At 39.5% G+C, this 16316-nt stretch overlaps 1 protein-coding gene across 2 annotated transcripts in view; it reads left to right on the top strand.

Moving 5' to 3' along the window:
* GBE1 (1,4-alpha-glucan branching enzyme 1) overlaps positions 1-15184 on the top strand; it is a 151878-nt gene extending 136694 nt beyond the window's left edge. The window contains exons 15-17 of one of the 2 annotated variants that reach the window (XM_083736649.1): positions 2484-2601; positions 4905-4970; positions 12927-15184. In XM_083736649.1, the coding sequence (XP_083592775.1) occupies positions 2484-2601; positions 4905-4970; positions 12927-12983 (241 nt within the window). In that variant the 3' untranslated portion in view covers positions 12984-15184. The remainder of the gene's footprint in view (positions 1-2483; positions 2602-4904; positions 4971-12926) is intronic. The other variant, XM_083736650.1, reaches the window with a different exon arrangement.
* The last annotated feature ends 1132 nt before the right edge of the window (positions 15185-16316 follow it).

Raw genomic sequence — 16316 nt, 5'->3', positions numbered from 1 at the left:
TAAGATATCAGACGAAGCATCTTGCGTATATTCATCTTTATTAATAAAATGTAAATGTCAAATTATTGTTTTCTTTTGTTGGTTAATCCTGCCTTACCCTCCAAGAAACTCAGGGTGGTAAACTACAAAAAGCAACACAAAATATAAATAAAAATATCAAATATTCCCACAGCTAAAAAAGTTCAAGGTTTTCATAGTGAGCTAGCACCTTTTGCTGATAAGATATTATTCATCAATATTTATAATGTGTTTATTATGTTATACATATGTTGTATATATTTGTAATAAAAATGTTCAAAAAGGAAAGAAAATACAGTGGTACCTTGGTTTACAACCATAATCCATTCTGGAGGTCCGTTTGTAAACCAAAGCAGGTTGTAATCCAAGGCGCGCTTTCACCAATGGGGCCTCCAAATTTTTTTTGTCTGTAATCCCCCCCCCCCAAAAAAAGGGTTGTAATCCAAAAAAAGGTTGCAAACGGGGACACACACTTCCGGGTTTGATGTTTCTGTAATCTGAAATGTATGCAAACCAAGGTACCACTGTAGTTCCCTCTCCCTCTTTGTGCAGCTATTAGGCTTGGGGCAGGACTCCCACTGGCTCAGAGGTAAGGAAGAGTCTATACAGACAGCCCATGCTGGTAATTTCCCCAAACTTGATAAAAATAAAACCACACTAGTAGATTTTAAAAATAGGACAGAAGTACTATCAATAGAACCATATAGCCTAAACTCTCATGATTCATCACAACTTGGAACTGTTGCAACTTAAAATCTCTGTTTTGAACAAAGTGCTAGATAATAAACATTTTATAGAATGTCAATAACATAAATAATATAATTGTTATTATCCCCCCCAAAAAACCCCTAAACATTTATCATGTGGCATCATTCAGAAACAAATTGGATCAGTACTGGAAATGAAGACGTTTGAGGTGAGCCACATTCTTATGACGAATCATGGAATTATGCAACCCTATGGCAATAAATTTATTTGTTTTCTCAACAACCAGACTTCCAATTTTAGCATCTTTATGCAGTATTTCAGACTTCCTTCCTGATGGTTGGATGCATAAATAAAAACAATTGTAACTTGTTGCTAAAGCCCAATTCAGCTGAGAGAGTTGTGTCAAAAGATATAAATGATACCAATTCCGTTAGCAACGCAATCCTCAGACTTGATCAAAAGGCTGAACAAACAATGAAGCCTTAGAGCACTTTGAATCATCAAAAGAACAAGCATGGCTTCATTCTGCTCTAATCCTATTAGTGGAGGCTCCATCAGAAAGTCTTTTCCCCAGCTCAAAATTAAGGTTCTGGAACATTGTTCCAAACATGTTCCTCTTCACTCTTAAGTTTTGTTTGTTTCTTTTGCCAGTAAAACTTTTGGAAAGCAAAGCCAGTTCTTGAGAGAGTTTTAAATTGCCATTACTTCATTGGCCTGGTTTGCCTGATAGAAAGTTGAACTATGGTTTGGGATGAAGCTTCTCTTTGGGAGCCCACATATTGGCCTGGTCTGGATAAGCCTTAGTTTGGTTTACTGTGTCATGCAAACTAGGTCTTTGACTTTTCTATTGAGAAACTTTTCGTTGTTGTTGTTGTTGTTACATGCAAAGGGTGATATCCAAATAAGTCATACTTAGGTAAAGGTACAGGTACCCCTGCCCGTATGGGCCAGTCGTGTCCGACTCCAGGGTTGCGTGCTCATCTCGCTCAAGAGGCCGGGAGCCATCGCCGTCTGAAGACACTTCTGGGTCACGTGGCCAGCGTGACTAAGCGGCATCTGGTGAGCCAGCACCAGCACCGCACACGGAAACGCCGTTTACCTTCCCGCTATAAAGCGGTGCCTATTTATCTACTTGCACTTGGGGGTGCTTTCGAACTGCTAGGTGGGCAGGAGCTGGGACCAAACGACGGGAGTTCACCCCGCCGCGGGGATTCGAACCGCCAACCATGCGATCGGCAAGTCCTAGGCACTGAGGTTTAACCCACAGCGCCACCCGCGTCCCAAGTCATACTTAGTAGTGCATTTATTTTCAATAGGTCTACTCTGATAATGACTTAATGTTGGGTCCCACCCACAGTGAATTATTATTATGTTAGTGCTGCTCTGTCACAAAAGAAGGTGATTTCAAAACTTTCTATGAATCCAGGTGAGGAAGAACCGCCATTTTCAATTTCATTGGTACAAAATACAGTGCTTGCAGGATTATATTCTTACTAAACTTTTAGTAAAATAGATGACTAGTAAATCTGAGGGATACATTTGCTGCTACAGTTGATAGTATTCTGTTACATGTAGTTGGGGAATAGAGTGCACTTTCTTTTAGAGTGATGTTCTAGAGTAGTGTGGCAAACACAGGGATCTCTAGGTGTTATATTACATGAAAAGTTCATTTCGGTAGTTTTAAGTTGCTTTGGTTCCATTTATTATTAACTGTTTTCAATTTATACTGAGTGTAAATTCCTTAACCGTTACCTTAAGTATAAAATTGCACTGGATTCTGATGCTCCGGAGTATGCAGGACATAACAGACTGGACCATAATACAGAATTCTTCTCACAGGAGTATGGACATAACTGTCGGCCTAATTCTATTTTGGTAAGTACATTTTTTTCTACTTCACTTCTGCAAAGGTATGTCTGCAGTGATAGTTAACATTTTAAATTCCCTATTAAAAACCTGCATTATGCCTTTTGTCTCTGAAATATGACTATTGAAGTTTGCATGAAAATCTTAAGATTAAACTAAAGGTCATCAGTGAATGCGGTGTGACTTGGGCCAACTGATAGTTGGACAATAATGTTCCTCATTATCCTATATCAAGTATAACTGAACAAGGTACAACAATTATCTGAAATAACTAAGCATGAAACCATTTTAGTATGCATTTTCTTTTTCATGCTGTTTAATTCCGAATTGTCGCATTTTCATGTCTCAGTAACTTGCATGTTTTCCTATTACATATAAACTTTGAATTTTGCTCTGTGTGTGTTTGAGTCTGGCTGCATGAACAGGCCTCAACATCCTAATTTTTCCAGTAGTGACTTAGGGAACCCCCTAAACAAGGAGTAACAAATTACTAGTTTGACAATTCTTCAAAGTTCCTTAGATACATACCGGTATGCTTTTTTCCCCTTAGGGTTCCGTGAATTATTTTCACTTTCGGTTATACTTAGCAATGTCTAAACCATACCTCTCTCTTTTTTTCTTGGTGACCTAAAAACATGATAGTATGTGGGGATAATATTTTTGCTCCTTTGATTCATTGGCTTACACACAATGATAGTCCTACTTAGAATAGACCCAATAGATAGCTGATTTAGGTCCATTAAATTCAGAACATCTACTCTGAGTTGTATACAACCCATTGTTTCAGTTCTATTTTACATTTATAACCATATCCCATTACCCTGATACACTTTATTTCTTACAAATTATGAGTTCACTATATTGGCTAATACTGTGATCCCAAGAGGTATGTGAATATTCTCTATATATGCTTGCAATTTTTTGTAGATCATTCTTCCGAGTTCTTCCAGTACACTTGGACTCATCTCTAAATTTACTTATGCATTTACATTATATATGGGCTTTTTACCATCTTCACTTTCCTTAGCAACTTACTGTAGAAAATGGTTACATCACTAGAAATTTGAAGCCCTTCTCACAAATATTAGTATAATGGGTGCATCCATTCCAGACTTGCAGGCCTTATAGGATAAGATAGTTGACCACATTCCTGGCTCATAGTTCAATTTGGGTATTCACCAACCAGAAAACTTGGTTTGGACCTTAGTTTGGTGCCTCAGAAACGGCCTGATTCAGAGGCTGCCCCTTTTTGGAATAAACAAATTGTCATGCCTTTCCATACACTACTATTAAATGGCTAGGATATTTGGGGGGAGGGAGTGGTTGCAGGGAGGAGGTTTGACAGACATGATGAAATTTGAAGGCATGACTTTGTCAAGCCAAGCAAACACTGAATGTGCACAGATTCTTGTTTTGCATTTAAAGCTGTATTAGAACTTTTCAAAGAAATTGCATTTGATTCATATTGCATCTAACCATTTCAACATAGGCAAATTTGTATTCTGAACCTTTGTGGCATCACTAATTAGTGTCCCCCAACCCCATTCTGTATGGACTAGAGGTGTAACTCTGCCAATATCAAGTTATTTATCCTACAATTACCATACCATGTTAAGCGTTATAACCTTTGTTAATAAAATCCCTAAATTGCTTCTAACTTAATTTTTCTTTCTCCTTGAGGAAATGGGAAGTTTTGGTTACCCAAGTTTTGTACCACTTTAAACCTTTAAAACATTGTGAATGGTTAGTTTACCATTTCTGGTAATTAGTTTACTAATTCTGGTAACATTGTGAATGGTTAGTTTACTCTTTCTGGAAGAAATGTATATTTATTCTGCTGCTACATTTTGCATTCAGTGGAAAATTAAGTATCGATTTCACACACACAACAGAAGAAAAAGCAACAAAATACTATGTTTTGGTCAGAAATCAAATTGAATCCCAAGAAACAACACAATAATACCATTATCCCATTTCCCCTTCCACTACTCTAGCAGTAAACATTAACACAGCTAACAGTGTAAGATAATAGTTGTGTGTCTTATTAACCATACCTTACTTCCAAGTTGGCATGAATATTGGCGATGCATAGTAGAAAATAAACATGCCCAGGGGCTAAAGCTGTGGTAAAGAAGGATCTTGGCAAGTGCATGTGAAATAAAGCATGTAGGGTGGGCAGGGAGATAGGAGCCAAGTAATGAATTAACTAATATAGTTTTGAAGTAGCTGCAGGTTGTGGCATGGCAAGTGCACTACTATGTTAGTTACTAAGCCCAAAAGTGTGGGTCACACTTCTCCTTTATATCCTTCAGCAACCCAATTCACTGAGTGCAAGTGATCGCCAGCCCCGAGGACAACAGCACACATACTACCTGGAGGTAAAGTTGCAGATAAAAGTGTGCCAGCCCAAACTGTAGACTTCCCTCCCCCTCCGAAGGGCAGGATCCTGTTCTTCAGTGCCTGGAGCCAATTTAATTTTAATTCCCCACCCCACCACCGTAGGACCATAAAGCAGTTGTAGAGCATCTGCTTTGCATGCAGAAGGTGCCAGGTTTAGTCCCTGGTGTCTCCAGGTCATGCTGGCAAAATCCCTATCTCTCTGAAATCCTGGAAGGCCACAGCTAATCATGGTAGACAATACTGAGCCAGAGGGAACAGTGGTCTGACAGAGTATATGGGAGCGTCTTATTTTTCCAGCACAGCAGGCCATGTATTGTGCATCTGAACTTACAGAAACAAACGTTGATATTTCTGTAAGCTATAGACTGTACAGTGGTTTGCTAAAAATAACACACTTGTTCCATGTCTGAGCTGAAGGAGCGCTGATCAGCTGACAAGCAGATCTCAAAATTCTGTTCGTTTTCCCCACCCACCCAGCCTTACCACAGCTCATGCTATTCAGAACAATTCCATCCAGCATAAATGGTGTGCAAGCAGAGCTCTACACACCATTTCTGGAATCTGCCCATTCACAAATCAACAGTAACTAAAAAAGGGGAAATGCGGACCACACAGTTCTTTAGAGAATCCAGGAACCAACTAGTATATCTTAAGCCATGTTTGTGTATTACTCATGTACTGGGTGTTACTGTGATTACTTTGGAGCAAGGACAATTCCTCAAACACACTCCTGGCCACGTGTAGGGGTGCCATGTAATTGGGACATTGAGTTATGCGGGTGCCCCAGTTGCACAGAGCCCCTACATGTGAATAGAAGCACACTTCCGCTTTAGACAACTGTGGCAACAGACAGTTGTTTGAGGAAGGTAATGTGATGTCCGAAACAGGACTAAAAGTACAGTCCCACTCCAAGTAACCAATATCTACAGATGAGTAATACATGAATGGCGGAAAGAGTCATTTCCATTCTCATAAAATCAAAGTGGAAGAGAGCAGGGGAGCTTGCTTCTTTCTGGTTCCTGTCCAAAAGTGGACCTTCATTTCCTGGAACTACCTGCAAATCCAGACCACAGTATGCATCACTAGTGGAGAGGACATGCATAGCAGAGAAATACAAGCAGAGCAAACAGCTCCTATTTTGAGACATGCAGGTGATCTAAAATACATGTTTCATTGGAAGCTCCCATGGCGTATAATCAGCAATGGTGGGGATTCTGCTGCAAATCCCCAATATTGTATATATAATTCCAGCAGTAAGTACGTTCTGTCTCTAGTTGAGGGCAGTACCTGTAGCCCCAAGGAGATGGAAGAACAGTACAGAACCAAACTTACGTAATTCTGTTAGAAGTGATTTTATAATGGCTATGCACTTTAGCTAAGTCTGCCAAGATCCATCCACTTGAAGCACTTAGGTGTTTCCATGCACCAGAACAAAAGCAACATCAACAAGCCCACATAAAATGCCAAGTACAAATTTGCAAGAGTCTATCTGTGATCCAAATAGCATCTGTGGTGGGATAAGGCCACTTTAATTCTGTCCGAGGGAAAAGCGGGAGGAGAGTGTCCTGTGAAAAATACGTGAGAAAAAGCAAGTGATAAATTGAAGTTGTAAGGTTCATTACACCGAGAAGTTGCTTACTGCAGTTACGGTAATGGCATATGGGCAGACACGCAGTCTGTTATACAGGAACAGGTTTTAAAGCTATTAACAGTTTTAAAATCCAACAAGGCTAGCTGGGATTCAGATACATGTTAATTATCCAAACGCCTCATTTCTCCACTCATCACTAATCCAAATAATATTTTCCTTGCTATTTTTGCTTCCTTCCTGACTTATCTCTTTCAAGGTCGTTCATCATTACTTCAGTACTTATAACCAAATGGTACTCATTTGCTAACTGTTTTTAATTATGTAAGGGGTGACCTTTTTGATAAACGTGTTTTTATTTGCCAATTCCTTAACTCAAGATAAACCCTACTTTTTTCCCTTTTTGTTACCTGCGATACAAATGGAGGGTGGTGCTATAGGTAGTTTATTCTGTACTTCTACGTAAGAACATAAGGCGAGATGGCTGGATCAGGCCAATGGCCCATCTAGTCCAATGTCCTGTTCTCACAGTGCCCAACTAGAAGCCTGTAGGAAACCTGCAACTGGACATGAGCACAACAGCACTTTGTCTATACTGCTAATGCCTTTTGTGGAGCCCTGTAATCATTCGGAGGTATCACTCGGCTATGAGTGATCGCCACAGAAAAAGAAGAACCATGTTCCACAAACTGTGTTAGCAAATTGGAAAAAATACAGAGTGTCAAGTTTTGTTCAATTGTGTTTATTTTTCCTTAAAAAAATAATAATGCACATATTTTTGTAGTCCAGTGAGTGGGCTCCAAAGACTGTTCCTTTCCTTTTATGGAAGGAGTCTTATTATGATGTAAGAAGTATGTATTTGAATCCAGTGAGGAGCTTTATAAATAAGAAGTCAGCAAGTGTGGGGGGACTGGTCTTTAGTAGGTATTGAAAGTATATGGTACAGTTCTACTGCTGAAGTTGAACAGCTCAACAGTGCAAGCCTCTAAACGTCTACTCAGAATTAAGTCTTCCAGGTAAGTGCTTGTAATCCTAGCCAAGTAAGCCACAAGGATAGGAGATACCTTGTAACATTTATACAAGCCATTCTTGACTTTTTTGAGAAAGACAGGTACAACAAAGTAGCAAATATCCACTTTTCAGAGGTGATAAGTATATGCTGACCATTTTGTATTTCCAAACTTTTCATGGATTCATGGCATGCATTCATTAGTTTATAGTTTCTGTGCATTATTCTATGGCAGCCACTCATTTAGCTGTATTTTTATTTTCACCTCTTTTTCCCCCATCTGTTCTAATGCACAAATTAATGTGGTCATTTATTTACATTAAATCAGGTACTTTTCAGAACAAATGCTTGCTGTTTTGTACATTTCATTGCACACCCAATGGAATGTTCATGCCGTTAGTTTGATGTGGCAGGCCACACTTTGAATGAGTGGCTAAGTGTTTGGAGGAGCTGTGTTTTTCACTAATTTCTTTGTCTTCCTGGAAGATGGCATGTTGAATCTATCAGAACGATCTGCTCCCAGAGGCTAATGGAATCTGATAAGATACTTGAGTGCCCTTAGGGAGTTTCCACTTTGCGCAGCTGTCCTGTCAGAGCTCTAATCTCTCTGTGGAATGCTGAGATGACTCAGGCACTTGACACGATCATAACTAAGTGCCCTCACCCAGAGTGCAGATCCAGTTAGCTCCCTGTTTTATCAGACATCTGAGGGGAATGGAGCAGGATGGGAGATGAGCAGTGATGGTAGTGAAGAAACTTATCCATCAGTCATGGAGTGTTATCCAGTCAGTCACAAATGTCGCCTTTTTGAGTAAGGTATTCCTGAGAATGTTTTCTGTGCACTTCCCTTTGGGTAAGACGTTATCTATACCTGTTTCAATCCAGTTTTAGGCCTGGTTTTGGCACAGAAGCTGCCTTTCTGCTTTAATGAAAGACAGGTGGAATGTAACCCTGATAGTTGTCATCTTGACCTTTCAGTGGCCTTCAGCCACGGCATCTTTTTTGGACTAGTTTTGTGAACATGGCATTTGAGGCACAGTGGTAAGCTAATTCCACTCCTGCCCAAAGTGCCGTTTCCAGAAGGTGTTATTGAGAGACAACAGCACAATCCCTGCAGAGTCTTGCAAGTGTCCACCTAGTGCCCTGTTCCTTTCAACGTATACATGGACCAACTGAAAGAGGAATTTGGCGTGAATTGCCACCAATATGCTATTACCCATGTGCTATAGGTAAGACAGCGGATATTCTGAATTGATACTTGGAGTTGGCAATGGTTTGGCTAAGAGCCAATAAAAAGCTCAGTTCTGACAGTGCAAGGGTTCTGGGGGTGGTGGTTCTTCTGTTTGAGGAGCAAGTTTTCAACCTTTGTTGTATTTTATTGTCTTTGTGCGCTGGAAACTGACAAGGAGTCAGCAATGAAGAATGCTACATCAGTCTTCTGAATAGAATGTTTTCCATCCTAGGAATAAAAGGGAAGTGAATGTCTGGGGCAGATATTATGTCCAGATACTGTCAGAAGTGCTGTTTAAAAAAATAGGGCTAGGTTAGAACAATTGAAGCTAATTGAAATATAGGGCCCTTAACAAGCATCTTGTCTAAATATACTTTCTCACAGACCTCTTTACAGATATACTGAGCCCATTTGGTACAGCAACTAAAGTGCTAGTTTGGGGGTTAACAATTCTGATTCTGTTCCTTCCCAGTTAATTGGAGTGGTGTTGGGCAAGTCATTAAGACTTATCTAACCTACCTCACCAGCAAGTTCTTTGTTTAACCGAAATCAAATGGCTATAAAGAAATACAGTATACAAATGGGTTTTTTTAAAAAAAGAATCAGTAGGGAAATTATATGAAAATGCATGTTTCTTGCGTGTGAATTCATCCCTCATGACAGTAATACATACATTTTTCCCCTGTGTGTGAAAACTGTTCAGGAAAATTGTCATGTGAAAGAAGCCCAACTAATTCATGGTATGCAAGTCTTCAGCAGCACTTCTTAATATAAGCGACTAAGCTGTGTAATCCCTTAATGGAAGAAAGAGAGTTTGTCCTTGGAGACTAATATTTCCAGAGAATCAATATTTGGGATTCAAAGATCTGGTTCATAATAGAGCATTGACAAAATTATCAAATCGCTGTGAGGAGTCCTTTGGATCCAACCCATTAGTTTTCTGACAAGGATTTATATATTGACTTTGGAGGATGTAATATAGGCTTCTTCTTTTTTTAGTTTGCCTTTTTAAATAGACATTTGCATAGACAAGGGTTTGTAACTAGAAGATACACTGTTTTAAAACGGAACAGATTGGCAAAGATGATCTGCCAAATATGTTTTGGTATCATTGTTGCATCCTCATAGCTGTGCTTCCTCCCCTGTTTGCTTGTCTACATTTTGCCCCTAAAGATCAACAGTGGAAAGGGGGACGAAAGGGGGAAATGGAGAGGAAGAGAGAGATAAGACAGAAAGTGCAAGAACCAAAAGGTGAAAGGAGAAACAGATAGCCTTCTTCATCCAAGCCGTACCAGCTGTGTCCTTATCAGGAACAGGATACGAAAAACAGTGCTGGCAAAAGCTGCCTAAACTGCATGTGCTATATTAGAATAAATGCCTCTGTAACCTCCAAGGATTATATACCAACCCCATTCATACATCACTTGAATAAGTAGGCTTCCTAGAGAGTTTTTTAAAAAATTAATTAGAACATTCTAGCTTTCAGCTGAACAGACTCTTCATGGTGCCTATGAGTACACTCTAAAAACTTCAGACATGTAATGCACACAACTGAACTATATCTGCTAGTACAGGCTTCACCAACTTGGTGCCCTCCAGATGTTTGGGACCATGTCTCTTATATCAGTCCCAGCCAGCACAGCTTTTCTGAAAAACAAATGGACAACTGTGGAAGTAATGGGTTTCTCTTTCATTCCTTGTGTAAGGGCATCAAGCAAACCACATAATCATAATTTGTCATAATATTCTATCACCAGTTACGTCATACATTTTGATGCTTGACCTCAGGTTGGACATCTTTGTTTTATAGTTTGCCATCTTTTACACAGAAAACCAGGCTTAACGTAGGCTTGGTTGTATAACAGTCATATATAATTTATTTACATCAGGCCATTTTTAAATACAGTTCATTTGTCTATGTAGTTACTATATTTTTAATCCTTTTTAAAGAAAACATTGTCTCCCAAAGTGGTTTACATCATTTTTTTTTAAGTGTCAGGCACTGTCAGAAGGCTGACAAAATCACACAAGGGAAAGGAGAGGAGAGGAAAGGCTTTTAAAAGTCAGAATGCAGAGCTAGAAGTAGCTGTTCACATCCAGCCGAAGACATACAGATTTTCTCTTGCTGGGGTTCTTGCGTGAATAATAGTTGGTCCATGAGTGGGGACAGAGTGCCCTTTCCTCTTGCTTCTGCAGTCCCAGGGCACTGGCAGCTGGAGATGAGTATTTCTTTTGGCAAGCAGGAAGAAAGAATCAAGCTTCTTCAATGAGGCTAGGTTGGCCTTCCGCATGTCATCTTATTTTTGGATGGCAGGGGACACAGCCTTTCAGGTACCCTGATACTGCAATTAAAAATAACTAAAGCTGGGTGTTTTTAAAGCTATTTCCATTCTTAAAAAAATAATAATCCCAAAATCTGTTTTTATTTTATTACTAAATTGGGTGTGTAATACCAGTTTCTAAGGTACATATCTGTTTAATGCACCAGTTCACCCCCATGAAATTCTGTGGAAGCAGATATCTTGGTAACAAAGTTGTGTGTGTGTGTGTGTGTGTGTGTGTGTGTGTGTGTGTGTCTAATAGCCACAAATCAGTCAGATTTTAAGACACACAGACCTATTCTTTTCCTTGAAGTATCTGTTTCACAGCAATCCAGTTGCCTTGATAGTAATCTTCCACATTTTTTCAGGTCCTGAAAGATGGTCTAGAATGCAGCAGCTTTTCTACATTGTGCTAATTTTCTTTGTTTCAAGCTGCCAGCTGCTTAGATCTGTGTGACTTGGTTTATCTAAAGCGATTTGGAAATAAATCCTCTGGCACTTAAAAGTGCAGTAGTAAATAAGTGCAAAAAAGCTACAGCTATAATTTTCCCCCCTTTGCACGTACATTTGGGGGCGCATGACGCCATCCCAAGTGTATTTCACATTTTCTTCCCTGCTGAGCAGATTTGTAGGAGTTATTTATCACAGAAACCTTAGGGGGAAAAACACTCTGTTCACTGGCGAGAGCTGAGATGCATTGGACATGCTACAGTCTGGTTCGATGAAGATCAGCTGTTCTTTTCCTTTTTTCCTAAAGCTGTTTGCTTTACACCTTTCATTCCGGTTGCCGACTATAAAAGCTTTTCATGCCGTCAGTCAGACTCTCGCTAGGAGATAACATGGCTGAAAATAGCATTATATTAGGAATGCCAGGAGGAGGAAAGTCTAAAACACTGGCATTGTCAAAAAGGAAGGCTGCAATCTTCACTCATCTGCCGACTCTTTTCTAATTGCATTGTTATTGAGTTCAGTTTACGTGATCAATTGCATTCAGCAGTCTGTAAACTACTACGTAGCAAGGTAATTGGTAAACAGAACATATCTGTCATGTTTTGAGTTGTGAATCTAATCTGTGCTCGGAAGCAGCATTGTGCGGAATATGCTGCCACAGGTTCCTTTCCACCCTTGTTAAGAGAAGTACTTCTGAAGAAGAAAAACAAAAAGTGGATCAGGTTAAATGAGATTAAAAGTTTCAGTGTCAGAATGCCAGTGGAAGAACTCTAGTCTCAACATGCAAAGGCAAACGAGTGGCTTGTTTTTCTGCCCAAGAATCAAGACCATAAAACCTGCTGTATTTTCAAGTGCCTTGCTGTGTCATACCTTGCATTTACCTGTACGAAATGACATCATGGACCTGGGGCAGCTTTAATTCAGAACACAATAGAGCTCAAATGCAGTAGTAAGAGTTTGTCATTTATCACTGTACAGTGTATCGACCCAAATGTCCTCAGATGTCTGAAATCGGGGATTGTAAATCACATGGAGCCCTCTAGTGGTAATTGCATTTAAACCTATCGCCAGATCTAACTTTAGGAAGTGGCAAAGGGAAAGGAAGTGTATAATTTCTATTGCCTTGTGGGCATTGAGACAGCATGTCCCATCCATAATTGCACTCTACTTTTAATTAATATTGATGGCACATTTCATGAAAGTTCGGTTCTTAAATGTATATTTCATGTTCAAACAGTAGATCACTTATAGTACGTTATTTAGATTTATATCTTCCCCATCCCCAAGGCATATTGTGAACAATATGTAAGTTTTCTCCCCTTTATGTTTTTTTAGGTGTACATTCCAAGCAGAGTGGCTCTAGTGCTTCAGAATATGGATATCCAAAACTGAAGACATCCATCCTACAATTAGATCCATGATGTCAAAGGCCAGGCACCATTTTGAGGAGAGAGATATCCAGGGCTTACAGTTTGGAAACTTTTCTATATGAAGATACATATTAATACTGAGAGCATTAAATATGGGCCTATTGTTTGTTTATAATTTCCCGTTGTGAAATGCTTATTCAAAGAAATAAGCATTTAAAATCAGAGGAAAGAAAAGTGCATTGTTGACAACTCGATGGATTGTTGACAGACTTAGATTTCAGAACAGCTGGTATCCTCAAAGTAACTCTTCCAGTATTTTATGAGAAATAATTCAAAAACTGCCTTCACTGTTTTCAACTATTTGCTTCAATCCCATTTATAATTTTGGTACTGAATGCAGGTTTTTCATTAGATGACATTTTGTGTTAGAAATAAATAAATGATGATGTTGTTGCCTTCAAAGGCGGCCTTATGTATTTGACAGTGGGTTCCAAGCTTATTAAATGTTTTCAGTTTTCATATGTTAAACCACTAAAAAAGCAAGGTTGTTAGATTTAACAAACCTATTGGGAAAAATATATATATTGGGGAATGATATACCTGAAAGTACTGAGTATTATACCCTACAGAGCTTGCACATAATAATGATAATAATTTATTATTTATATGTCACCCATCTGACTGGATTGTCCCAGCCACTCTGGGCAACTTCCAACAAATTAAAACATCAAATACAGTTAAAAGACACAGGCTCATTCCCAAACATACTTTCTAAAAACAATAAATTGCTTAGGAAGCAATCCAAACCCAAGATCCACCAGTATGAGTAGGGTTTGGAATTGGGGTAATTTAGGACATCATAAATTACACTGTGATTAATCATGCCAACTTCCTATAGTTTGCATTGCTCTGCTCCTCTTATTTATGTTTCATTGTATCAAAGCACATCATATCCAGTTGTACAAATGGCAGGCGAAGCATGCAACTTCAGTATCATGCTTCAAAATTGTGACCTCACATCTTTATAAATCAAACTATCTAACTTGCTAACCATGAGTGAACACGTATAGAACATTATTTCAATCAAGCTAGGTGATAATTAGCGTAATAGAATTGATTCTTCACTACATATCTTGAGTGAGATCCAGCGTAGTGTGATCCTGAATCCACTTGTGTAATTGGGCTTCTCCTTCCCTCTGTGTTTCCCCCCCAAAAAATCTGCTGTGTAGGATTTGAATCCACAATCTTTGTCTCACTTTGTAAACTCTGAACTACTTATGCCAGTATTCACAGCACACTTGTAAGAATCACAAATGTCTTTCCTAACGTTTCACCATAATTGTTCAAGAGTAAGGTTATATTGTGCCAGTGTGGTCCAATAGATATAAAAGTAGAATTTCTTCCCCTGCATGTCCAATAATGTTTCTATATTGGAACCAAATCAGCATGGGGGCAATTGGTGTGTTGGCAATCTTCCTGAGGGGCAGTCGTCGCGTCAGCAATCGGGGGGGGGGTGTGGATTGGTGCATCAGCAACCCGCCCAGGGGGGCGATCGGCGCGATGGCAAGCCACCCAGTGGGGATTTTGTCACCCCCTTCTGGGATGACACCCAGGGCAAAGCACTCCCCCCACACCTCTCCCTATGCCCCTGATTGCATGATTCATCGCTGGGGCAAGGCAACATTCATTTCATCCTGCCTACAGAGTTCTGACATAAGAATTGTTTCCTAAGGCCTTTGAGGGTGTGCCGGGGGAGGATATCTTCCATGAAAACAGAAAAACAAATCTCAGCTCAGTCCCTCTGGATCACAGAGGCATTCATAAATGTTGTAGCTTCTGTTTGTGTTTAGTTCATCATGTCTGGGAAACAATAAGTGCTAAAGTGCTGATTAATATCCTACCTGTTTTTCATTTGACAGTTTGTTAAACAAGAGCCAAATAAGTTACTGTTCTCACATTTAAGTCCGTGGTGAGTCTGTAATTGTTTTACAACCTTTAAATCTGGAGGTGAGATAAACAGCTCTATAAATATGTGATATACTTTTTTGTTAAATGGATTTATTAATATATAATGAAAACTTTACAGGCCCCGCGTCTGGGCATGTAAATGCAGTGCAAGGCAATTGTCCATGTCAAACTTTTGTGCAAGAAAAGCAATAAATATATAATATGATTAGAAGCTATAAAATTACTTGCAAATAAATGGAGAGATGTTAAAAAAAATGCTTGTGGTGTTTTGGTATCATAGATTTACTCTAGATATTACCGAAGCATGCAGAAGCTTTAAGCAAAATAAAATGTTGGCATCAGCAGAAGCAAGTTAAGATTGCAGAATAATTATAATCTTTTCTGCTTAGAACCACAGCAGAAATGAAACAACATTAAATGCTTCTATATGATTTGCAAGGTTGCCAGATCACAATTCTAGCTTTACTTAATGTCAAGTTGCTGTATTGCCAAGATCAAGATTTTCAAAGTATGCCAATTCATGCACAGATGGTTAGAAATCCACTGCTAAAGAAATCCACCCTGAAATGGGGATGGGAGTTACAAGTAGAACCACATTTTTATGCTTGGTGTCCTAAATACATATTTCATATTCAGATGTGCATTTTGATGTAAATAGTCTACAGTAAGGCTTCAGTAGAAAGTAGATGGAGTTCTATTAAGTGTTTTGAATGTTAGCCCAAAGGGTCTACCAGTTGGAATAGGAAGACAAATTTTTGAACAACTATAGATCCAGGCAGTCAGCTTTGCATTAGTTTCTACTCACTTTGTCAACCATAGGCTGACAGAAGCTTGAAGCCATTAATGGGCCTTCGAACCCTCTGTTTAACACAGTCTGCCATCCATTCTTGCTTTAAAGCAGAGTTGCTCATAATGAGATTTCTTACATTCAGAAAAGCCAAACCTGTCTGAGTGCAACTGGGAGCTGGCAAAGACATTACTGCAGCTGATATAACTATTCACGTGACTCGTCTCTTTGTCTGTGCAGTCTAATCATGGAGGAAGAATTCTGATCTTCCCCTTCCCTCACATTTTTCTCCTCACACTAGTAGACTATTTGTGTCAGCAGTATATAAGCTGTAATAATGTCTGCTAGTGATAAGGGCTGCTTCTCATTAGGTATGGGGCATGGTGAGGAGGAACCATAGCTTCAAGCTGGCACCATGTTTCAGAGGCTCCTTGGCCAGTCTGGCACCTCTTCCCCCCCCCCCCCCCCGGACAAGCATATACAGCACTGGGGTCTCTTCCTGAGACACTGGAGATGTGCTGCTAGTCAGGACAGACAAACCAAAAGTCCTAACTGGCCTATGGGGACTTTTGTGCTGCTTATAAATTGGGGGTGGGGGAG

Source organism: Podarcis gaigeae (assembly GCF_964106915.1).
Source record: "Podarcis gaigeae genome assembly, chromosome: 4".
Taxonomy (NCBI): Eukaryota; Metazoa; Chordata; class Lepidosauria; order Squamata; family Lacertidae; genus Podarcis; species Podarcis gaigeae.
The sequence above is the reverse complement of the archived record's forward strand: the minus strand, read 5'-3'. Positions and strand labels throughout refer to the sequence as shown.